Consider the following 25,460-nt stretch of genomic DNA (forward strand, 5'->3'; position numbering starts at 1 on the left):
GGGAATAAACCTTGACAGAGAATTAGACAAAATAAAAAAGCTATGGGGTTTAATGTCCCTATCCAGACACTAAGCAATCAAATTCCTTCTTTTGCCCTGGCCTGGTGGCACAGTTGGTTGGAGCATCATCTTGTACACCAAAAAGGTTGTGTTTTGATTTCCAGTCAGGGCCCATACCTAGGTTGCGGGTTCAATCCCTGGTCAGGGCATGTATGGGAGGCAATCAATCAATGTTTCTCTCTCACATTGATGTTTCTCTCTTTCTCCCTTCCTCTCTCTAAGATCAATAAAAACATAAGCTCAGATGAGGATTTTTTTAAATTTCTCCCCCAAACTTTACAAGCACACACACACACACAAGAGAGGAAGGGAGAGCTGTTGAAAGGGGTAACACCAAAATCATGTTGGGCAGCCCTCTGAGACTCCTGGGAGACTGCCAAGCAGGGAAAGACAGCAAAGAAAAGAGGCCTGGAGACAAAAGCTGGAGTTATTCTCCCCATGTGCAGGGGCAGGTGGAGTTAAACAGAGGAAACATCCAGAGAAGTTGCATATATATATATATATATATATATATATATATATATATATATATATATAGTGTTTTATTGATTGATTTTAGAGAAAGAGGAAGGGGAAGAGAGGAAAAAAACATCGATTTACTGTTCCACTTATTTATGCATTTCTTGGTTAATTCTTGTATGTGCCCTGACCTGGGATCAAACCTGCAACCTTGGCATTTTGGGACTACACTCTAACCAACTGAGCCACCCCGCCAGGGCCAGAGGAGCTTCTTGATGAAATGATTTGAGCTAAGCAGAGAGGACAGCCCAGCCTGGGCCTGGCCTATTGCAGAGAACCATGGAGAGCAGGCCTGCATGAGTTTCCATGGGCACTGCTGTTGCCTTCCACCTAGTAGATAAATGAACTCAAGGAGAGAAGAACTGTCTCATTACAGCATAGTTTGGGAGAAAGCTACAGATGCGGTTTGCATGTAAAATACTTCCTTCCCTGACCTCGCCTCCTCTAGGCATATCTGTAATATAATCCTTGTTTTGGATCACTGACTTCCATGCCCTTCCCCCAACCTCACCTCCCCACCCCTCCCCACCCCCACCAATCTCAACCTCTTCTCCCTCAGCCCAGGCCAGGTCCTATTCCACCTGCCTCTGCCCCATTGCCCCAGCTTCCCCCCTCAGCCCCTGGCGACTCTCCCAGACCACACTGCTGAGCCCATTACCAGGTGTTGCAGTCTCTCGAGAGGGAGGCACCTGGAGGGTACCGCTTCCCAGAATGCACACAGGAACACTCCGTGCTTTCCACACAGCGGCCTTCATCAAGGAGCTGTCCCTCTGGGTTCAAAGACATCAAGACACAGTCTCAACCTTGTCATCATCATTACTCGTCTCACAACTATAGAATCCCCATGGGTGACCATCAGCTTAGGGCTTCTTCCAGGAAGCTCAAAGGATTGTTCTGTGATGTTCATCTTTCACATTAGGGCAATATGAGGGAGGGGATTGTTAATCTTCACTCTACTGGTGGAGAAACAGGGAAAGAGTTTTGTCCAAGGTCCTCAGTAGGGAAGTCATGAGTCTAGGCTGAACACTTCTTCTAGGAAGCCCAAAGAACTTGTGTGACGTTTACCTTTCACATTAACGCAAGGAGGGAGGGGAAGTTAATTCATCTTCATTTTACAGATGAAATCAAAGCAAAAGTTTTGTTCAGGGTCTTCCAGTAGGAAAGTCATGAGTCAAAGCTCACAGGACTCACTCTTAAGAACTGACCAGGGTTTTTCACCAAAGCTCACGAAGGCTCTCCTGAGAAAGGCTTCCGAGTGCGAAGCTCTTTTTCAGCTGAGCTCACATGGCAAACCCAGAAAATATTTAAAAAATATCTTTCTCCCAGACCAGCTCCCTGACACTTAACTGAGAAAACAAAACTGCCATCAGATTGGGCCACGTGCCCCCCAAACAAAGTCGCTGTTGGCACCCAGGCCATGCTTCTGTTTCCTAGACACACATGCTTTCATGAATACAGTACAACAGGAAAACATAAAAACAAATGCCAGCTCGATCCTGACCACTCAGTATGAAGACTTTTTAAAAATAAATAAAAGGCCTCTGATTTCGGCGACGGAGACCTCACACAAGTGGCTTTCATCTGGCCTCCCCAGGCCAAGAGCCCTGGCAAGGCCTCGGGTTTGTAAATAAAGTGGGAAGTTATTACCAGGGCAGCTGCAGCCGTCCACACATTGCTCCTGACACACTTCGTTGATTTTCAGGCTCTGGCAGGTCCTGGTGCAAGGGGACACACACTCCTTGTACTCCATGCCAGCAGGGCACGCCGGTCCTGGAACAGAAAGCTCAAGAGCCTCACCAGGGCAGCTCCCCCGATGCAGCATCTCACAGGCCACACTGCACTTAGGCCCCCTTGGTCTGCTCCCCTGTCTCCAGGGCCTCAGGGGCCACCTCCATCCCAGTGACACTCCAAGATTGTCCCATACAACCACCCCTCCCCTGAAGGAACATCTTAGAGCCTGGCTAAGACCCAGCAGGGTCACCTGGGACCACGACCCCTTCTTCTTGGTCATCTGTTCTCCATGAACAACTCGGTTTTTGGTGTGTGTTTTTGGTGTTTTGTTTTTTTTCACCTTTATACTCTCTCCCTTTCAGCTAAACCCTCTCAGGGTGAAACCACACTCCTCTAGGCTGAAAATGAATGGCCTCCTGGGCCCAAGCTAGGAGTACATGATTTCCTCAACCATCCTCCTCTGAGGGCCCCTCTTCCTCCTAAAACTGTCCCCAATCAAATGCCCCACACAGCACAAGGCCTGTGCCAGTCACACCCACCTTCCCTGTGTTTATTCCCACTGTGCTGCAGGGCTGCCTCCAGAGCCTGTCACCTAAGCATCCGCCCTCCCCGCTGGACCCAGCCACACGTGGGCATGGGCTGGCTCTCCTCTCTCTCTAATCCCATGGCTGTCTGGCCCAGGCCAACTGAAGGACCGGAACTCTTTTCTGGGTTTCACAAGATCAAACAATTGCCCCAAAAACCCTTCTCCTCCAAGATCCATCAGGTATCGCCCCCATCCTACTCCAAAGGCCTAAAAAGAACAGCCCCCCCCTTCAGAGGAGAGCCCAGCGGCTACCAGCCACCTTCCTCACATTCCCCAGCAAACACAAAAGGCTCTAACTTATAAGCTGAGAAAACACAACCTGAAGACTGTGTGTGTGGTGTAGTTGGCTGGCTCCCCCATCTCCATGGGCCGGAGTGACCTGTCTAATTATGGCAGACTGGCTGTTCCCTCACTCGGCTCTGGTCAGCGGAGTGTCTGGGGAGACATGAGGCTTCTCCCCAGGTGACCGACAGGCTCCTACTTAATCATGATAATTTGGGGATGGTGACAATGTCAATGACTAGGGACCTGACGAAATTAGAAGGTCAAAACCACAGGCGCCACGAGGTGAGGTGGGGGGAATGTGAGGCTGGGCCTGCAGGACAGAGGCTGATTTAATGACAGGGAAGGACTTAATGAAAGCCTGCCGGGATCACCAGCCCCAGCTGGGACAGTTCAGCCAACTCCCTGCTCTGTGACAGGCGGTCAGCACAGGTATTAGCTGAAGCAGCCGCACTGCTGAGATCTGGCCACAGACAGAGAACTTTTTTGTGTCCAAGGGATGGAGTTTCTGGGGGAGTCCTGGGGAACCAAATGAGGCATGGCACAAGAACAGAGGCAGGAGAAATGGCCTGGAGACCTTGGGAAGGCCCTTTGAGCCTCATCACAGACTTTAAGGGAGGGGACTCCCTCTGTGAGCCAGCACTCTGGCCAGGTGACAAAGGGAAGAGGCTGTATAGAAATTGGATCCAAAAACTGGTGGCTCTATAGGCCCTGGCTGGCTGGGGTGTGGTAAAGGCATACGATTGTGGCATCGAGAGACTCCTGAGGGACACCCCAGGACAGACACCATTTTCCCCAGACCCTGAGCGCCCCCCAGCCTGGGGGGTGGGCAGTGACTTACGGCATTCGCTGTGCTCGGTCCAGCCGTACAGCACCATCCCCTGGTGGGCGCAGGCCCGGGCATACTCCAGGAGGGCCGCACAGGGGCACCTCAGCCCCTGGGTGCAGGTGCACAGAGTCCTCTCACACAGGGCCACGAAGGGCTCGGGGTCCACCAGGGGGTGGCAGCGGGTGAACACCGAGTCCCTCTTCAGCAGCTGGCACTGCTCCCACAGGCCCTGCAGGAACAAGTGCCACCTCGGTGAGCGCAGCAGCATGTGGCCCCAGCTCTTTCACTGCATGTACTCTGTGTCCCCCTGAAGGAAAGCCTGCCAAGGATCCTCCACACAGGGAACAGTGCCTGCGCCTAGTAGGTGCTTATCAACAGTTACCAAATTAAACAGTCCATCAATCAAAGGAAAGCTATTGGACTTGTGCTATGTGAACTGTACTGAGACCGAGATTGCCTTAAACCCTGGAAATGCAGAGTCCAGGCCCTTGGACTGCAGCGGCAGTCAGTGACCCCTGAAGGGAAAGAGCAGAAAAGGAGAAAACAATGGGAAGAACGCTGAACTTGGAATTCATGTGGAACTCTGCGGAGGACATGTGACTTGGGAGCCAGGAGTGCTGATCAGCTTGTTTTGCACTGACCTGGTCACTTCTGCTCCCTGACATTGACTATAAATGAGAAGTGGGACAAGTTGTGTACAGTAGACATTTGTGGGCCTTACCCTCAGAGATTAAAAATTTCAGTATGAGGGGGATGGAGCTCAGCAGTACCTTTTTCCAACATTCCCCAGGAGACTCCTGGGACCAGAGGGGACCAGTTCCCATCATGAAAAACATGCTAGGTTCTACGAACTGTCCCAGAGACACTCTACCAGACAAGGGCTCTTCTTGGGTGTTAGCCCTTTGCTGATACCCTCAACCCAATAACACGAGGCAGTCTTAGAAGTGTTGTCATAGATTACTCCTGTAACATGCAAGTATAAACAAATACTCCTAAGTGTTGTACTGGCAAACATCTCTGCACTCTGTGTTTTAATGATTCTAAATGAACATCTTTTTCACAGTTTCACCTCTCTGAAATTGGAGTGCAGCTTACAATTGCTGTCACACTGGAAGTGGCAGTTATATATATATATATATATATATATATATATATATATATATATATATATAGAAACATCAATGATGAGAGAGAATCATTGCTCGGCTGCCTCCTGCATCAATGATGAGAGAGAATCATTGCTCGGCTGCCTCCTGCATGCTCCCTACTGGGGATCAAGCCTGCAACCCAGGCAGGTGCCCTGACCGAGAATTGAACCCTGACCTCCTGGTTCAGAGGTTGACGCTCAACCACTGAGCTACAGCAGCCGGGCAGTTTTTTTCTTTCTTAGTGATATACTCGAAATAATGCCGTGTCTTAGAATCAACAGCGCCTTCGATTTGATGTTACACAGTATTGCCACTAGAAATGGGTGTGTCATTTCTTCCATGCACAGACATGCTTTCCAAAGGGAAGCCAGCAGTTAGTGAAAGGACTTCAGCTACAGAGAGAGAAGTATAACATATCTAAACAGAAGGGCTGAGTCCTGAAGGGTAAACCAGAGCAAATCCAGTCTGCTCACACTGTACAAAGGGCAGCCAGAGCAAGCCTGCATAAGCCAAGAGCCAGGGTCCAGGCTTCATCTTTTGTGGCACCATGAAGATCCCGGAGGAATGGAAATCTGACCCAGTGCTGCTCAGCATCCTCAAGAACCACCCTGGCAGCACCAGGGACATGTTGTGGTCCTAGAGAAATCTGTGTCCTGCTCCGGGTGCCACTGAGCGGGGCCCTGCCTCCCACCCAGGCTGCACAGAGCCTGCCACCAGAACCAGGCAGGCAGGGCAGCATGTCACAGATGCACCCTGCTTGCAGCCGGCCCAGAAGGAGAAAGGGGGCACAGGGCCCAGATGGCCCAAGCAGTTGGGCGCGGCTGGTTCCCTCTGCACCTTAGAAAGCTACAGCTGTGAACTTGTAGGTCAGAACCATTAGCAGCTCTGCATGTTGGGGGCCAACATGACCCACCCTTCTGACTTATGCCCTTGGGTTTGGACTCCCCACACCCCCAACCCCCACCCCAGGCACCCACTGTGTGGCTGGGAAAAAGCATGGGCTTCAGCCCAGCTCTGCCACTAACTGGTGGGGACTGAGACACCTCATTAGAGAAGGGTGTCCTGAGTACAATGGGAACATTACAGGACCGCCTTGTGGGTGATGTGAACACACAGGGCCTGGCACCAAGCAAAGCTATCAACAAAGGAGGACTACTCTGGTGGCCCCATGACCACCAAGGGCTCGGATGATACATGCATCCTCCCATTGGCCACTGCACACGTTCACGCAGGGGAAGCGGAGGTTTCTGAAGACATTGTCAGGAAGAGTCCTGCCCTGGACCTGTTATGACTTCACATCCCCTGATCCAAGTTCCACCTCTTCTCATGCTAGTGGCGTGACCTTGGGCTATTCCCTTAACCATCTCTTCGGGAAGATGGGGATGAGGATAACAACAGAGCCTACCTGAAGAGACTGAGGTGAAGGTTGAATGGAATAAGGTATGTGAAGGTTTAAACTAATAACGGGTGACCCCATATCTTCATCATCACCAATATCTTGGCCACCAGAGAGACCCTTTCCACTGCCCCTCCTGCCATTAGGTTTATCCCCAGCAGGACAGAAGGACATCTTTGCCCTTTTGCTCTGTCTCTATCTCTCTGGGCTGTATAAGGATGAATGGTTGCAGTGGCAACATTATCACTTCACTACTATCTTGGGGGTTCCCCAGGGAACAGAGGAGCAGCTTTTGTTATTCTTTGATTTGGGAGGGTCACATCTCTCCCGAATCAAAGAATAACAAAGTAGGTTTCTTTCTAGTGGAAGGATGAGGGAGGAGCCGCCCTGTTGTAATAGACGGGTCTGAGAATCTCCTGGGGCTCAGGGGAGGAGGCCTCAGCCACACCCTCTGCCCCATCAGCAATGACACTCAAAACATGGGGTTGCTGGACTCTTAAAGAGCAGCCGAGGCCGCCCTGAGAGGGCCCGATGCTCAGCTCTTGCCTACCTCTTTCCCCACCCGCAAGTTAAAACCAGAAAAGAAAAAAAAAAGAAGAAAGCAACTCCATGGGTTTTTCCTAGTGCTTGCTGAGGTCGCCTGCTCTGTAGGACAGTGACTCAGAGCCATCCCTGCACCACAGGACTACTTCCTGCAGGTGCGGGGACCAGACACCTAGGGTTCTCGCCAGCAGGACACAATAAAGCCAGAGGAGAGAAGAGACCCAGGCGTCCAGCGTCCCGTACCCTATCAGAGTGACAGTGGGCAGAGTCCAGCACAGCCACCTCCAGCTGGCCCCATTCCGGTTTTTCCTGTTCAGAGGAACAGTGGGAACAGTACACCAGCACATTTCTGGGGAGGTCCCTTGAGATATTAAATGGTTTACAGAAAGTCTTAGAAGAAGGGTGTTTTCTGGCTGTCTGCAGGATGGGAGTGGATTTCTACAGAAACAGCCACCTCCCTTCTTAGTATAATTCCTTTGGCCTCTACCATTTACACCTGAAATCTGGCTAGGATTTCTTCCTTGGCAGAGACAAAAGGAGGGTTCTGCCTGCCTCCCCCCATCTCGCCCTCTGGTTTTCCTCTTCAGCCCTGGCTGCACTTGGCCTATTAGAGTGACCACAGTCTAAGGGCCGGGCAGGACTGCCCGCCACCAGAGCTGCAGCACCGCCCCCCTCTGGCTGCTAGCCCTGCCCCCCAGGCTTCTCTGTTCCACCACAGGTAGCCCTGCCAGCCCCAGCCAGGTCCTAAGACAAGATGCCTCCACAGACATAAATCTGAGTCTGAGCCACACCCTGTCCTCTCTGACCCAGGGCAGAGACATCGGCAGGTAGGAGGTGGCCAAACCTTCACTCACAAGATTGGCTGTGTGGCCTCGAGGTCTCCAGCAGTGTGTCCAGGTCAGCATGAAGGGCAAACCTGACAGTGTCCCAGGCCAGCTTAGAGGGCCCAGTTCTGGCTGCTCAGGAAGCAGCGAGGCCAGGCCTCCCAGGATCTGACCCTGGCCTACCTCTCTAATTCATCCCTCCCCACTCCCCATCTCCTAGGTTACCAATGGTTTCCTGAACATATCAAGTTGCTTCGGAGACCAGCGCATCACCCACTCCCACAAACTGACCCTTCAGAGGCCTGAAGACACCTTCGAAGAACCCAACCTCCTCAGAGAAAGGTGAGATAAATACAGCCTTTCAGATTTGGAAACTGAGGCATGGAGAGGATGAAGCATTTACAGCTCAGCGGTTCGAAGAGTGTGGTTCAGGGACTCCCTGCGGACTCCCAAGATCCTTTCAGGAGTCGATGAGGTCAAAACCATTTTCATAACAATATCAAGATGTTATTTGCCCTTTTTGCTCTCATCCTTTCGCAAGTGCGCAGTGGAATTTTCCGAGGCTACGCGACGTGTGATATCACAGCAGACTAAGTGCAGGAGCCGATCCGAGAATCCAGCTGATTTCTCAGAAGCCAGAGAGTGAGGAGATTTGCAAAACTGAAACAATGCCATTCTTCTCCCCAACCATGTTTTTGTTTGGAATGTGTAGTTATTTTCATTAAAAGATGTTATTCATGTAAAATATTATGTCTATTGTTTTTAAATAAATTAATATGATTTAAATGTCTCAGTTCTAATATCTAATGCAGTAAATGTCAATAGATATAATCGACATAAATAAAATCTTTGGCATCCTCATTCATTTTTAAGAGTGTAAAGGAGTCTTGAGATTAAACCATTTGCAAACTGCTGAACTAGCAAAGGGGTGACTCAGACCTTCATTCCATCCACAGGCCTGTCACCTGCCACCAAACCACAGTTCATATGGTCTTCCACACCCTCGGTGCACCTACCCCACTTTATTTCCTAACCGTCAGAGTAGAAGACAGTTCAGTGGATGTAGCACAGATTTAGAAGCCTGGTTGCACTGGAGTTCCGAGCCCCTTCCAACTTCCAAAATGTGTGCCTAGTAAAATCATCTTGCCTTGCTGCACCTCGGTTCCCTCACTTTCAAAGAGGGAGAGTGTAGAGGAGGTGGAAAGTGGCCCAGGAACTATTACTTCTTTCTTAGTCACAGGACCCTCGGTTTCTAGTTTTCCCCTGCACACACAGGCACCAGAATAAAGATTCCATTCCCAGACTCCCTTGCAACCAGAGTAGCCATGTGAGTAAGCTTTTCCCAATAGAATAGAAGCAGAAGATCCTGTGAAACTTCCAGGAAGTGTCCTCAAAGGAGAGGTGCTTCCTTCTCCATCCGTTCTCTTCCTACTGTTAGAACGTGGCTCTGAGGCCTGAGGCTGGAGCCACCATCAGGGCCATGAAATAGAAGCCTCATGCTGATGACAACGGAGAAATAAGACAGAAGGACCTTGGATCCCAGCACCGTGGACGGGGTCCTGTACTGGCCCTGAACATCCCACCCCAAGCTTCTTTACAATGCGAGGGAAATAAACCTCTGTGATGCATAAACCATAGTTACCTCGGGTGTCCTGTCACTCACGGCGGAACCTGCTCCTAACACAAACAGCAATCCCTGCCTTAGATGGCTGCTACAAAATAAAATGAAATAAGATCACACAGGAAGGTAATCAAGTGCTTATAAGTATTATCATTGGCCCACTGTCAACATCAGCCCAATGGTTCGAAAATGGCCTCTCCTCAGCTCTCTGCTAAGCCAACCTGGCAGGGAGACAAAAGGATGGTCAGCTAATTAGCACACTTCCAGCATCTCCCTGGCTCCAATGCCGGGCATCAGCTCCTCTGTCTTCCTTCATCTCTTGTCCGTGGTGCTAGAAGCTGGCAAGAGAGCTGCAGCCCCAGCTCCATCAATCCATGACCTCACCCTGCCTGGGTGGGTGTGCAGACCCACTTGTGGCCCATCTAATCACATTTTCAGTTCATTAAAGAAAGCCAGACCTCTTCCCTGGAGATGCCACGCCAGTTCAAGGGAGAGGGAGAGAAAAGAAGTGCATCTCCCCAGGGGCAGATGGGGGAGGGGGAGAGTGAGGAGAAAACACAGTAGCAAGAGATCTGAAGCTGAGCTATTGTGTTTGTTCCCGAAGAGCTGACAAAGGAGAAGGGAGGGGGGCATTCCTAGGACCAAAGTGAACAAAGAAAGGAGAGGGTAATATATAAAGTGCAAGATTGTTCAGCCAGGCCCTGATCTTTCCAGCCCTGGTGTGGGTGCCCTGCGGCTGCCCCTGGAGGAGGTGTGGAGGCGCCTAGAGCCTGAACTGGTCCAAAGTAGTGGGTTCAAGAATTTGTCCCTGGGGCAGGGCATCGTTTCTCATTGGTCAGACTGCAAGGATGGATGGGGAAGGGTTCCTGAGTCTATTTATAACTTCAAGGCTGGCCTGGGATTCCCACCCACATTCCAAGATGTGGCTCACAAAGACCCCATGAAACTGGTTGATAGATTTCCACCAAATGGATGTTTTTTGCAGAGTCAGACATTCCTCTCTCTGAGATAGTTGGGGTATAGCCCTCATGAGAAGGAGCAGCTGGATATGTCCCAGAAGCCCCCAGCCCTCCAAAGGGCCCTCCTCACCCTCTGTCCTGGTCTCCTGGGGGGCCTCTGAGCAATTCTCAGGGATCGAGACAGGGCTCAGCTGGCTGGGAGGACAAGGGCCAGGTACCAGCCCAGGGTTCCAGTCTGGGGTCTGCCTGAGCTCTGGGGATGGAACCCTCCACCCATCCTGCTCACAGGGAGAAAAGATGATCAGCTCTTATCACAGAGTTGATTCCCTTGAGCTGCCATTACGCTTACCATTCTTTTGACAATTCATCATTTACTACCCAAGATAGCGTGTGTGTGGTTCTCTTTCATGATTGTTCAGTTTCTCCTATGTGTCTTGCCCCTTGAGCAAGATTGCCAATCCACCTTGCACAGTTTTAGTATCACCCAAACCACACAACACGTTTTAATAAATACGTACTAGTGGGCACCATCGGATCCTTGCTCATTCTTATGCTCACCATGGGGAAGGAGAAGGGAAAGAAAGCCACTCGGGGAATATTCTGTTAAAGGTTTTTGAGATTGTTGCATTAGGGAGGCATTTGAACTAAAAGCTTGAATATGAGAACCTTATCTGTCCCTCCTCGATGGTTTGTCAAATATGTACCCTAAAAGGCCAAGTACTGCTTAACTTGAGGGCAACCTTTGAAACCTTGTGGCAGCCTCTGATCCCTACTATAAGGCCAATCCCCTCAAGACACAGTGACCATGGTCACCCCTGCCCCACTGCAAGCCCATGGGCTCACTGTCCCATCTCCTGCTTTGCATTCAGGGGAGTAAATTTTCTCTAATGGGGAAGTGTGCTCCTCACTGTTGAGTAGAGCTGTTTACCTTGCAAAGGGAAGAAGGTTGAGATGCAGAGCAGGGACGTAAGTAGATGAGGACACAGAGGATCAAGTGGAACCAAGCACAGCACCCTAGATCCTTGGACCTCAGCAAAGCATACAAAGTAAATCCTCACTCCTTAGCCTAAATGTGACTGGAGAGGCTGAGAGAGCAGTTCTCACTCAGCAGTAGGGATAAAGGGGAGGCTTGTGTTCAAAGCCCAACTCTGAACTAAACATCAGTGGGACACAGTGGGTAGGCACCCTGAGTGTAAAACCAGGCCAGGTCACGGTGCCGTCCTCTGACAACTAACTCCTCTGGAGGCCCTGGGTCATAAGGGTCTTCCCTTGAGATTTATTGGCTTTCCCTGGACCAGACTCTCTGAACACGGTCTCTCTATGAATCACAACGATTCTACCAAGCAAATGAATGGAACAGCAGTCTTCCCAATCTCCAAGGAAAATCCACTCCAGGCCAAACACCCAATTTAGTGAATGGAAGAGTCAGGGAGTAGAAGCAGGGTGCCAGGAGTAGGCCTGGCCCCTGAGCCCCACAGCTCTGCCAGAGCACTTAGCACCTCAGTCAAGCCAGAGCTTAAATTACCTCTCCCCTGCTTAGTGAGCTCCCTCCCAACACAGCTGTGAGCAGAAAGAGTACAAAGAACTGGGTCCCTACTTTGAACCACCATAGCTTGTCTCCTCAAGAGCCCAAAGAGGCACACCAAATACCCACTTTGTTGAGGACAACATAATTCACTCCTCACATCCCCATGAAATATTGCCTCATGAAATAAAGCCCATGGACTCATTGTCCCTGCTCCTGCTTTGCATTCAGAGGAGTGAATTTTCTCTAAAGGGGAAGGGTGCTCTGCTGAGATGCAGGGCAGGGACGTAAGTAGATGAGGACAATATTTCATGAGGATGTGAGGAGTGAATTATGTTGTCCTCAACAAAGTGGGTATTTGGTGTGCCTCTTTGTGCTCTTGAGGAGACATGCTATGGTGGTTCAAAGTATACATGAGTATTTACAAAGGTTGGCTTGTGCCGGACAGGTGACTTCCTGGAGAAGAGGATTACAGGTGCACAGCGTGCTGCTTCAGAGGAGGGAGAGGGGGACAAAATGTGAAGACATGAACAGCAAAAGGACTAAAGGAACAAGGGTTGTGTTCACTGTATAAAGGCCAATTTCGGATCTGGTGGAAAACAGGCAACCTGGGACTATTCACAACTGATGGAAGTACCGTTGGATGGGAACTCCTGAATAAGACCTGGAGAAACTAGACTGAAAGGATCTTGCTCCCCCCAGCATTCAAGGTCACTTGGGGAGGGCTTTAGCTTCAAGTGAGGATAAAAAGAAAGGAGAGATTTATCAGGGAGCCAAGATGGGTTGCACAGGGCTGAGCTCTGCAAGACAGCTGGAAAGATCTCAGCAAGGATGCCTCAAAGATTAGACTCTCAAATCAAAGCTAGAGCATCACCTGTCTATCAGGATAGAGCTGGGGGAGCATGCATGCAGTGGGCAAGGGGCTGGACTCGGTAGCATCTAGAATCTCATCCCATTCTGTGTTATTGTGAGTCTGTTTCTAACATTGATGAAAAGAAATTTCTTCTGCTCCAGACTCCTGCCTGAGGTTGATGCTCCTGACAGATGATTTGCCACTGGGGTTGAGTAATAACTGGTACCCTCAGTCTTCTCCAGAAAGACTGGGCATCTTGAGGACCAACTCTGAGGAGATATAAGGACAGGACTGTGAGGGCCAGAGGCATGAAGTGTCCTCACATTCAGTCGGCAGCAGCAAAAGCAGGAGATGGCCTTCCCACACTAGGGAGGTGACCCTGAGGAGGAGGATGGTTGCAGGGACTATGCCTCCCAATGGATGTGAGGCCAAGGCCATGGCATCAAGTATAGTCTGCAGGCCATACAGTGCACAGTGGCAACACACCCAAGAGGCCACCATTCACATCACAGACATTGTATGTGCGCATGTACACTCTATGTCCTGTTATGTTTATGATGGCAACTTCCCAGCAGGTGGTGGTAAAGTGTCTTGAGGAAGGGCTGCCTTTTTCTAGTTAACAAGAGCACTGTATGGACTAGCCCAGCCTCCTGGAGCCATAGTTTTCCCATTGCAGATGGATCTGCCAGACAAAGACAAGATCCCTTCACAACATTCAGCCCTTGCTGACATTCTCCAGACAGACAAAGATTTTTTTTAAAAAAATTTTTAAGGCGACCTAAGGATCTTTCTAAAATGTTTACTGTGCAGTAGATTTGCCTGCAAATCAACATCAATTATACGAGCACTTAGAGCTTGGGGTTTTTTTATTACCAGGCCTGCGCCCTGTGCTCCGACTCCAGCAGTCCTGCCCTGTGTTTGAAAAGCTGAGAAAGCTGCAAATTTGCATGCACTCAAACAAGCCATTATCAGTCCCAGCAGACAGGCTCTGGGTTTTGTTGGCATAACAAGGGAACATTCATCCCTGAGGTATTAGTAATATGACCTGGCTCTCAGAAGGAGTTGACTCCTTGCTACCATCCTGGGAAGACAAGGAAGCACCAGAGAAGTGGGAGAGAGATTCTGCAGGCTCTCAAGGAAAGTTCTTAGGTAAGTGTAGTCTGCCCCACACAGCACTCTGCCACTGGGAGCCACACTGGCACACACGTGTAAATGATCCCATTTACAGAACTGACTTCTGAGCCGGAGGCCCAGTGGGAGCAAGCCAGCAGCGCACACTTCCAAAGATCATGTTAATTACCTCCCAGGAGAGAAGTCATGGCATTTCCCAGCCAATGAGGGCGCCCCAGTCACAGACCATCACAGCCTGATTGGCTAAGGCAAAGCCAGGCCTCTCTTCTCAGGTAAACAACCTGAAACCTGGCTCAGAGGAGCTGGTACCTTGGGAGGTCTGGCGTGTTTGGGGGCCTCCGCCCAGCACTAAGACCTTGGTAACTAGTTTCTTAAGCTATTCCCAAGACACTGGTTAGCAGGGACTTGAACGCACCCAGTAGACAAAGTGAGTAGCAAACTTGCAGCTGGAGCCCCCAAAAGGGAGACAAACAAGGTTTCTGGTCGATTCTCCCTCCCTCCCCTTTGTCTCTGGGAGACCAAGTGTTCGGTCTCCCTCCTCAACTGGGCCTCAGTGTCAGGTTCTCCATTTGAAAATCCTGTCTTCACCTCCCACTTCTATGGGTAAATGAGACTATTCCTTTATATTCTGAGGGTGGGGGAGCATTTGCTCAGCACCAAGCTGGCCTGTGTTTGCAAAATAAAATGTGACAAAGCTCATATGTCCTCAAGAGTTGATTTTGTGTAAGGTACATGCGTGGCTCCAACCCCACCTCACTGGCTCAGGCACCCCCAACCTTGATCTCACCCCTGCCTCAAAACATTAAAGGGCAAGAGAGGCAAACCATCAGCCAACCACAGAACTGTAAGCTTGGAAATAAAAGAAGAAAATGATAAAATCCCTCTTTCCCCCTCCTCACTGAACTTCACCTGCTTAACAAGCAGCTCTAGAAGGAAGTGGGTCACTCCCCCACCCCTCAGTGTGGATGGTTCAGGAACCTGGTTCTCCTTCTAGACTCAAGATGTGCTCAGCTCCCCAAAAGGAATGGGGTGATAATTGGGAGGAAGGAGGAGAAAAAGAATGGATTGGGGAGCTTATGCTGAAAGTGCTGTGTGCTTATCCCCTCCCCCCCACTCCCCCCACCCCCACCCCCATGGGAGCACTCCAGTGGGAACACAGGCAGAGGGAGGGCACTGGGAGGTCTTTCCCACCTAAAGTGTCAACCTCCCAGCACCCTGCACAGGATGCACAAAGGCCATCTCTGTCTGCAGAAGGTGGGGGCAGGGTGTTGCCCACACCCTCCCACTCCCATTCCCTTCTCTCCAAGTGGAAGGTTTGGGTTCGTGGGATCATAAAGGGAAAAGAGCTGCTAACTAGTTACCATACAGGTAGAAATGAGGCTGTGGGGAGGATGGGAGGTGCCACCATCTGATTAGGAGGAGACCAGTGATGTGGCCACAAGCCAAGGCATACCGCAGCCACCAGGGCTGAAGAGGGGGATCTCCCTAGAGCGAGCATGTCAAACTCGTGGCGCGAGGGCCGCATGTGGCCCACAATGGATATTTTTGCAGCCCAGCCAATATAACGGTATGTAAGAAATGTTTTAATAAAAATTTTGTAACTTAATTTTTACAATATCCTGTTACACATAATTATTAATAACTAATTACAATGTTTGCTAATGACTGATTACTATAATTGTGTTCTCTTCATTTCCCTTACGCACAGGTGCACCATTTGTCTCCACTAATACTAGCAGCGAATATTTTAGCAGCCAATTGCCACATCATTAGTCTTGGACTGACTTGTTTGGTGTGCACAACAGGAAATATTTCGCTTTCAGAGAACAAGAAAAATAGGTTTATTTGCGTTACACTTATTAATCTGTACAGTTATTCAGTGTCTGGTAAGTTAATGTTTAAAAAATATTAATTTTTATTAAAATGTTCTATTATTTTATGTTAACAATTACTCATTTATTCCAGCCTTTGTATTCAACATGTCTCTATCGAAATAAACTTACGTTTCTATGAAAATTGCAGCTTTTGTTTTTTGCAACCCACCTAAACCTTGTCTATTTGGCCTTTGTTAGCCTTTGAGTTTGACATGCTTGACCTAGCGTCTCAGAGGGAGTCAGGCCCTGCTGGCACCTTGATCTTGGCCAGGGAAACTAAATTCAGTCTTCCGACCTCCAAAACTCTGCGAGAATGCATTTCTGTTGTTGTAAGCCACTAAGTTCAAGATAATTTGCTACTTACTACAGCCTCAGGAAACTATAACAATGCCCAAGCTGGTCGCTTTAGGCCCACTTCATCCCCTCGCTCCCCAGTTTCCACCACTGCACATAACCCCCTTTCCAATGATGTGCTGGCCCTCCTATTTGTACTTTAAACAATCACTTACTGAGCACTTAAAAAAGAAATTGTTTTCTAGTGGCAGAATTTCAGACAGGGGCAGGTGATGATCCAGTATTTGGGGACAAGAGAGCTTGGAGGATAAAGCAGAAAAACAGAGTCACTCACTATATCAAGTCGTTAGACCAGATTCATTTTTAGAGTTCCAGGCCCAGAATAGCTTTAGAATTGGAGTTAACCAGACTCTAGCCACCGTTGGTTTTCAGGAGGAAAGGGACCCATGGGAACCCTACATTGAGTAGCCAGAGGGACCCACAGAGGTAGGCCCACAGCTCCCCTAAGTAGAGGATTTGAAGCCAGATGTCCCTCTGCTTCTTAACTCCAGAAGGCCTACACCATCCAGACCACGTCCAGCCTGGGCTGTACCCACCTTCATTTCCTCAGAGGCGTTGCAAGAGCTACTGGAAGGGGATGCCCGTTTGCACCGCTGTTCTCCGCTGCTCATGGCCCAGGAGTTGGCAAAGTCGTAGGGGTCCGAGGTCAGACTCCCTGTGGAGAAAAGTTTCAGGAAAATTAAGCCACATTTATACCGATCCAGGACTTCTGAGTAAAAACTCTAGGTCTGTCATCTCCTGAACCAACTCCCATTAGATTCGTACATCGGCATCTGGGGTGGGAGTAGTTTTTGCGCAGCACACAACATAACACGACAGAGCACGGACCTCCAGAGCTCAGCCAGTGTTTGGGGAAGACAGCATGAAAAACAAGGAGTGTGCCCACCCATTCCCGCTTCTCCATGGCTTTGCATGCCATTGTCCCTGTGTGAAATGTTTTCCGCCCCCTTACTGCCTTGACTATCTCAACTCATTCTTCAAGATGTAGCTCCTGAACCACTTCCTCCAGGAAGGCCTTCAGAACAGACTCTGCTCCCTGTCCACCCCCCTAGCCTGGGTTGGGTGGGCTCCTTCTCTGTGCTCCCTCTCTCAAAATTCTCATCATCCTTTGTGTTGGCATCTGTTTTGCTTCTATTCAACCCCCACTTAACTCTGAGCTCCTTAATTCAGAGCACAGGCTGTGTACCTTATCTCTAAATTCTTATCTGGCATATTATGGATACTCAACATATTTTGCAGAATGAAGGTAAGATGTGACATGGAAACTATACCCTCCAATCACTGCACCCCTGTGCTCTCCAGTATCTGTGCCTTAGGGCTTATAACCGTCATGTTACTGTCAGCTACTCACAACCGGCTGTGAGGACCTCATGGGCCTACATGGCATGGTGCACAGTAGGTGCAGCCAGCAGCAGCATCAATAACACTGCTGAATCTTCATTTCAAAGAGCATTGAGGCAAGCAGCCTTTTTGTACAGCCAGGTCTAGAAGAGTAAAGCATGTTTCAAGATCAAATAATGAACTGGGAAATAGGAGACATACTATCCCTGGGGAAAGAAAAGAAAAGCAGAACCTTAGAAATGTAGTCAATTGGCTTCTGTGATGTCAGAAAAAAATGCCCCACCAAAGGTATATTTACTTCCTCATTCCCTGAACCTGGAATATTTCTTTATATGGCAAAAGATGTGATTAAGTTAAAGATCTTGAAAGAAAGAGTTTATCTCGCATTACCTGAGTATGCCTTAAATGCAATCACATATATCTTTGAAAGAGAGGCAGAGGGAGAACAGAGACACACATAGAGAAGGTGATATGAGGACAGAGGCAGAGATTGGAATGATACAGCTACGAGTCAAAGATTGCCAATAGTGGTTAGAAGAGGCAAGGAATAGATTCTCCCTTAGGGCCTCCAGAGAGAGTACAGTCCTGCCAACACCTTGATTTTGGACTTCTGGCCTCCTAGAATTGTGGAAGAACAAATTTCTGATGTTTTAAGCCATCAAGTTTGTGGTAGAAAGTAACTACAGGAAACTAATACATGGGAAAAGCCAAAGGGAAGGGAACTTAAATTTGTGGAGTTTCTCATGTGTGCCGGGCATCATGACAGGCGCTGCTCTCTGGGTTCTTGGTTATTCCATACCACACAAAGTAGCTCACTTTCTAATATACCATATTAAGAAAGAGGCAGAGCCGTAACCGGTTTGGCTCTATGGATAGAGCGTTGGCCTGTGGACTGAAAGGTCCCAGGTTCGATTCCGGTCAAGGGCATGTACCTTAGTTGCGGGCACATCCCCAGTAGGGGGTGTGCAGGAGGCAGCTGATCGATGTTTCTCTCTCATCGATGTTTCTAACTCTCTATCCCTCTCCCTTCTTCTCTGTAAAAAAAGAAAAGAAAGGAAAGGAAAGAAGAAAGAGGCAGAGAAGTGGCTTTGTGTTGGATGGGGAAAGCCCTAGAGAGAATTGAGACCCCTAGGGCCCAGTTTCTGCTCTAGTTCTATTACCCTATGTGATCTGGGGTTGATTCCACCATGCTTTTGAGCTCAATTTTTCATATGTAAAATAAGCGGTAAGACTAGATGACCTCCAAGATCCTCCCATTCTTGACCTCCCATGAAGTGAAACTCTAGGAGCTCAATCCGAAATGAAGCATAAGGATGTCTACTAGAATGACACAGGTTTGATTAAAACAATTAACAAACTTAATTCAATGAGTGTATATAGAATCCTGCAACATCAAAGAATACATACATAGAACAACTGCAAAAAAAGATTATGTACTAGGCCACAAACAAATCTACCCAAATTTCTAATTTAATTGAGAAATAAAAAATTTTAAATGTTTGGAAATTTTAAAAACATTTTATAGGTTACGAAAGAACTCAAAATGGGAATTGGAAAACTCATAGAACTAAATGAAAATATGTTACATATCAAAATTGGTGTGATGCAGCTAACATAGTACTTAAGGAAAATTAATAGCCTTACATGTACATATTGAACAATTAAAAGTTTGAGAAATCAGTGCTGGAAAAGACAAAAACAACTGATCTTACTATTTTCCAGTCCAATGAAAAAAATAGCCAACTGTTTCTTTACACACTAACCCCTTAATCAGAAGGGTAGTCAGGTGATAAGGAAGAAGGAGAACATATACAAATGCTCAGTTTTTGCAAGGGAGCATCACTAATTAAATATTTATGTAATTGAAATTACCAAAAATTAGTAGTGATTTCCACATTACCTGCATTGCTTGTGAACATACACACATGCGCGCACACACATAAACTGGCCTTTGGGGGCAGTGTTGAGCCCTTTCTTTATAGATTTCACCCATGAAGTTTTTTCATAGTGGTTCAGGGGGAGTTGTTCAAACCATGCAGCATTTACCAACCATCTCCCATGTGTAAGTTGCTATGGGGAATTCAAATTTGGACCAAGTCGGGTTTGAGGAGTTCCAAGATCTGGTGTGACGGAAAGTCTCGGCAGTGAGATGGAATGCTGAGAGATAAGGTTGGCGGCATACATTGAGGTGAGGTCCTGGAGAGGCTGGCATGCCAGGGGAGGAGCCATAGTGAAGGTTTATGAGCATAACCACACCTCCAGGAAATAGCACCCCAGAAAAGCTTACCTTCTTGAGTCCTAAAGTCATCTTCAGCAAAGATGTTAAAGTTGCCACACAGCCCACAGGTCTTGTTGGAGTATCTGTCTGACAGCAGGATTTGGATGCTGCCACTGCCATCCATCCTGGCCGCAAAGCCATAGGCCTCACTGGACAGCTTGTAGTACCCAGCCTCCGTTTCTAGATACAGCCCCTTGGAGGCATAGGGCATGGAGACACTGGAGGGACAAGGATGAGCTCAGGAAGTAGGCTTCTCAGACATTTTCTGGCTGTCCCTCCCGCCCTTCAACCCCAACCCCAGACTAAGGGTTCACACTGTGGTGTAAAGTGGCTGAGGGCCCGGACCAGCAGTCGGGAGCTCTGACTTCCTCTGGACCTATTTACTTCCTGTCTCTGGGCCCCAGCTTCTTCGTGTTAAAAATTAGAGGGGGGATGCAAGGGGTATTCCCAGACATTTGGGGCTTCTGACTTACCTCTGGTCCCCTTGCAGCACAGTACCATTGACAAACAAATGGATGTCAAAAAATTCCCCGAGATACACGGAGAGGCTCACTCTCTTGCCATTTTGGAAGTCCCCTGAAAGACAAGAGTCAGGAGTGGTGATTATTATCCAAAAAAGTTAATACATTTATTTATAATCATTACCTCTATAATCTTATCTCTGTAGAAAACTCCCCCCAAAAGATGTAACAAATGAGCAACAAAAATCTCCCCCAAAATCTCATTGCTCACTCATTTTATTCATCTAGAAACATTTATTGAGTGTCTTCTGGATACATAGCTTTCTAGTAGTCCCTTATATTTCTCAAAAGAAAAATGTAAAAGCATGACCTCTTTCTTCTGGGGGTTTACAATCTAAATAGAAAGCTAAGATGAGCATGAAAATATTGACTACATTGTAAGGCAGCAAATAAAAGTGAGTTGTTGGTAACAGGCACTCTAGGATGGGTTATTTAAAATGTTGTTGAACAGCTCTAAACAGGTGCATTGTTTAAAATGGAGATTCACAAGTCCCACCTCAATTTACTGATTTTACTCTCTGGAAGAAGTTTAGAGATTCTGTAAGTAAAGTTCATCATTCTGTGTGGGGAACTTACTTCGGACACAATAAAGAATCTGTTTTGCCCTTAGAGATTTTTGGATAGCCAAACACATGATAAAATAGTCTCTGACTACATGACCATGGTCCAGTTGTGAGGGACAAACAGAGACACGGGTGGTGGCAGTTACACAAAAGCAGAAAAACAGGTGGAGACACATTTTTGCAACATTATAAAGACCTGGCAACCCACAGCTAGTCCCTGAGAACCGGTGCTCGAGCAGGGCCCTTGGGATTCAAAGATGACTGAGAGGCCGTGGAGATGAAGGAGACAGAAGAACAGCGTAGAGTCTGACCTCAAGGCTTAGAGTCTGAGAAGCTGATGGAAATAGGAAAGGTGAGGACAGCCAGTGAGGACCGAGACGGAAGATGCTGGAGGAAGAGGGGGCTGGAGGAAGAGGGAGAGTACAGTGCCATGGGGCTCCTGTAGAAATGGGGCCCAGGGCCCAGGTGGAAAGTTAACTTTGGGAATGAGGACACGTGCCTTCTCCTAGCAGGGTCAGGGGAGTGTGGGCTCCAGCTCCTCAACACAAGAGGAGACAAGGATGTCTGTGGAAGGAAGTCCAGGAAACTTGGGAGGTTCGTTGACATGAGGTCCTATTGCCACAGCTGGGGCCACTGATAAAGAGAGTGAAGGACAAAGCCGCCTCAGTCACAGCCCAGCAGAGGTCTGCGAGGAAGAGTTCCCCAATGGGGGCCTGAGCTGGACCGAGGCTGCTGGAGGACAGCGGCCACCTGGGACACACATACACACACACACACACACACAAACACACACACACACACACACACTCATAACCAACCAGAATGAGTAAAAAAAAAAAAAATAAGACTGGTTTATGGTGAAATTTCAGTGAGGTCTGTCACATGTGAAGAACTAGCCCAACAAAAACATAAGCATGTATGCATAACCCATGGACACAGACAATAGTGTGGTGAAGGCCTGAAGTAGGGAAAGGGAATGGGCTAGAAGGGGTCACTGGGGGGAAAAGGGTACATCTGTAAAACTTTCAATAATAAGAATAAATTTTAAAAAAAAACAAGAACTAGCCCAGCAATTTTCAATCTTTTTTATCTCATGGCACATAAACTAATTAATAAAATTCTGCAGCACCCCAAAAAATACATGTTTTGCCAATCTGACAAAAAAAAATAGGTATAATTTTGATTCATTCACACCAGACAGCTATTGTTGTGTTGGCTGTTGTCATTTTTTATTTGACAATCTAAAGGAAAAGAGGTCAGTGCCTCTGACTAAATAGTCAGGTATGGCATGTTTTAAATATTCGTGCAGCATACCTGTTGGAAATCACTGAACTCGCCCATTCTAAGACTAGAGTCTTGAATGATATGGTGTTAGCAGCTCAGAGATCGCCAGGAAAGGCCTGAGTCCACACACCACACTGTGCAGAGCTCCAGACCCACAGTCAGGAGTCAAAGGAGACGCCAGCCGAGATGAAGGGCTTTCATCCTGTTTGACTAGGGTCTTGCCTGCCCTGCATTCTCACTTAAAACAGTTTTGCAGATAGCACGTCTTTAAAAAGTGGAGCAGACTTTCTGATAGCCAGAAATTAGCCAAAGAGAAACACACGAAACTAGACAGATAAGAGTAAATTGTTGATGGAAGAATCCAAGCGGTGAGTATATAGGTTTCCACTGTCCTATTCTATCACCTGTTCTGTATGTTTGGAAATGTTCATAATAAAATGTTGAAAACAAAAACAAATGAGACAGCTTGGCAACAAGCTCCGGTTTGCAGTGGACCAAAGACTAAATCCCTTCCCCGGCCTCTGTTGGGGCTGACAATGAATGCTACCCCCAGCTTGGAATGAGCCGGCTCCATCCATGACCTGCCTGCCAGAGAGGGTACAATGAACCCAAGAGGTCAGGGTATTCAGGTCCCTAATAACCACAGAGCCCATCACCCCATCAGGACAGTTCTCCCTGCCATCTACCCCCAGCCTCATAGAGCAGATGGGCAGGCAGTTCTGTCCCTGCTTCACTGGGTAACTCAATCAGTATGTCTGTCATCTCTGAGCCAAAGGCATGTCCCTCCTGGAAACAGGAGAGGACTCCCTGTGAGCCTCTCCCTTTAGCAGGCTCTCCCTCACCTTCTTGGAAATTCAGAAAGGGCCGTGAGAACAAGTCAGCCAGGAGTGTGTGGCTGGGGGTGGGTAAGGAAGGCTTTGGATACCATCAGGAGGCTTGGGGTGAGCCACCACCCTGCAGCCACAGATCTGCCAGTCCTCCAAGCTTTCACAGATGCAAAGTCAGCAAAGCAGCTGTTCCCCAGGAGACAGAGCTGAGCAGGTGCATAGGCACGCCCAGAGGCCACTCATGGCAAGGTTGAAAGATAGAGCCTACAAGGCTAGATAAGCCAAGAATGCAGCAGAAGCAGAAAGTCAAAGGAGAAGGAAGCAGGAGAATGTGAGACAGAGCCCCGAGGCTCCCACTGTGTGTGGGTGCATGGAGCCCCGCCCTGTTCAAGCAAATGATGAAGGCAGCCTGGCCCCACAGACCGTGGGACTTAGGTCCATCGGGGTTAGGGGTGCTGATACTTGAGGTAATTTGCCCATCATCATAGAGCTAGTGACTGATGACAGAGCTGGGACTCAGACCGGGTACTGGTTTAAGTATTTGAACGGTCAGCTCTGTTACCCCAGGAGAGATTAGCATTAGGAAGCAGACGAGGCAGCCTGATGGGCAGTGCCCACTGCCCACCGAGTGCTGTGTGAGGCAGCATCCCGGTGGGGACATGGGGCTGGCTTCCCAGGATCATCACCCATCTAAGGGCTCAAGTGGACAGGGGACTGGGATTGGAATCCTTAGTGAGGACTGAACTGCCAGGAGCCTGAGGGATGGCTGCCCCGGGGCAGCTGAGGGAGGCCCCAGATGCCGCCCATCCTCCTCTGAGGCAGGGCGCAGCAAGAGGAGTTTTGGAAATGTATCCTGGAGAAGTCTTCAATTCCGAAAAGCCTACTCTGGCAGCACTGTGAATCTTGGCGATCATCAAAACAAGTAGCTTTAAACCATTTTCCCCCAGAAAAGCAGAGTAAAAACACAATTTCCTTTACGAACCAGTACGTACACACGCACGCATTTCACACTACGATACTTATCCTGACCGTGTGCCATGCACTCAGATATTCTCTGATGTCTTCTGTTTTATTCCATTAATTTTGTAAAAGCTGGTTACATCCAGTAAGTTAATTCTGAGACCCCCAGGGCATGACTCGGCGTGAAAAACACTGGCTCCCTTTCAGGTGGAGAAACGGAAGCCTGAGTTTACAGCAGGGTTGCTCCATCTCGCACCAATGACACCTGGGCCAGGTACTTCCTTGTGGTGGGGCCGCTTCTACCCACCTGCAGCATCCACCCCCAGTTGTGACAACCCAAAATGTTCCGGACACTGCCAAATGTCCTCTGGGGGGAAATCACCCCAGTGAGAAGAGTTAACTTGGGGCGGAGCCCACACCTGGGTTTTCTGACTCACAGTCCAGATTCCCTTAGCCCCACAGCTGCCTAACAGGACACCTGGATTCAGTTAAGCACGAATGCAGGGGAGAACTCTAGGTCAGCCTTCTATTTTATTTGCTTGGTTCCCTCCCTGCAGAACTCGGGGGAATCATGATGTGCAGCCATTCGGAAGACAACCCTTTAGAAATTGCCAGTGAGCCTGGAGGAGGGGGAGAGCCTGGAGGGGACACACCCACACTCCTTACCTGCAGGTTAACACTTCCCATAGCTGCTAGGAGAAGATGGGCTGGGTCTCCACCTCCCAAGAGGCCAGAGCAAACCAGGGACACTCTCCCCATGGCTCCTGAGCTCAGTGCCTGAGGATCTAGGTGGGGAACAAGGTCTCCCCCTCATGTTGGAGAAGCAGCAGCCTGGAAAGCAGGCTGGCGATCGGAACCAGAGCAGCTCTGAGTGCTTTCTGGAATATTCGAGTGCGGAGTTGGCTAGTCTGCATTCCAAACGAACACTTCGCCCTCCCCTGTGATTCTGATGCAGATGATCATTATCCAAACGCTGAGAAACAGAAATCGGGTCTGATGCCATTCGCTGATGCGGACACTATGGCTTGGGCTGGGGAAGTGACTCAGCATGTTGGTGGGGGTTTCTGGCTCTCTCTGGGCTGGCTTGGGAGCCAGATCCTGCAGGGTGGCTTTAAAAGAGCAGTCTCTCCAAGCAGGACTCCTGTCGTCTCTTCCTTTTCCCCTCTGCTGGTGGCCTTGGCCTGGGACCCTGGAGCCTGCCTGCCTGCCCTGGAGGAGCCTGGTCAAGGAAAGGGCCTCCCCTTTGCACCGGGCGGCCCTTCAGGCTGAGACATAAACACTTTACTCAGGATGTGTACAAGGTCCACAGACACTCAGAGAGGAATGGGAATTTGCAAGTTAGAACTGAGAAAACAGGATGTCGTTGGAGAACAATGGAGCAGAGCTGTGTACGAGGACACAGTCATGCTCACGGAACTATACCCGCAGTGTCCAAGCCTGCTGGACCCTGG

The 25,460-nt window shown here is 48.8% G+C and overlaps 1 protein-coding gene across 1 annotated transcript in view; it reads right to left on the minus strand.

Moving 5' to 3' along the window:
* The window catches only part of VWF (von Willebrand factor), a 117,642-nt gene that overhangs the window by 86,365 nt on the left and 5,817 nt on the right, over positions 1-25,460 (minus strand). Inside the window, exons 4-9 of the mRNA XM_006084318.3 lie at positions 20,328-20,430; positions 19,864-20,072; positions 16,772-16,890; positions 4,020-4,236; positions 2,227-2,349; positions 1,238-1,349 (exon numbers count right to left, since the gene is read on the minus strand). Of these exons, the coding sequence (XP_006084380.1) occupies positions 1,238-1,349; positions 2,227-2,349; positions 4,020-4,236; positions 16,772-16,890; positions 19,864-20,072; positions 20,328-20,430 (883 nt within the window). The remainder of the gene's footprint in view (positions 1-1,237; positions 1,350-2,226; positions 2,350-4,019; positions 4,237-16,771; positions 16,891-19,863; positions 20,073-20,327; positions 20,431-25,460) is intronic.

The sequence above is a fragment of the Myotis lucifugus genome, unplaced genomic scaffold (genome assembly GCF_000147115.1).
Source record: "Myotis lucifugus unplaced genomic scaffold, Myoluc2.0 scaffold_10, whole genome shotgun sequence".
Taxonomy (NCBI): Eukaryota; Metazoa; Chordata; class Mammalia; order Chiroptera; family Vespertilionidae; genus Myotis; species Myotis lucifugus.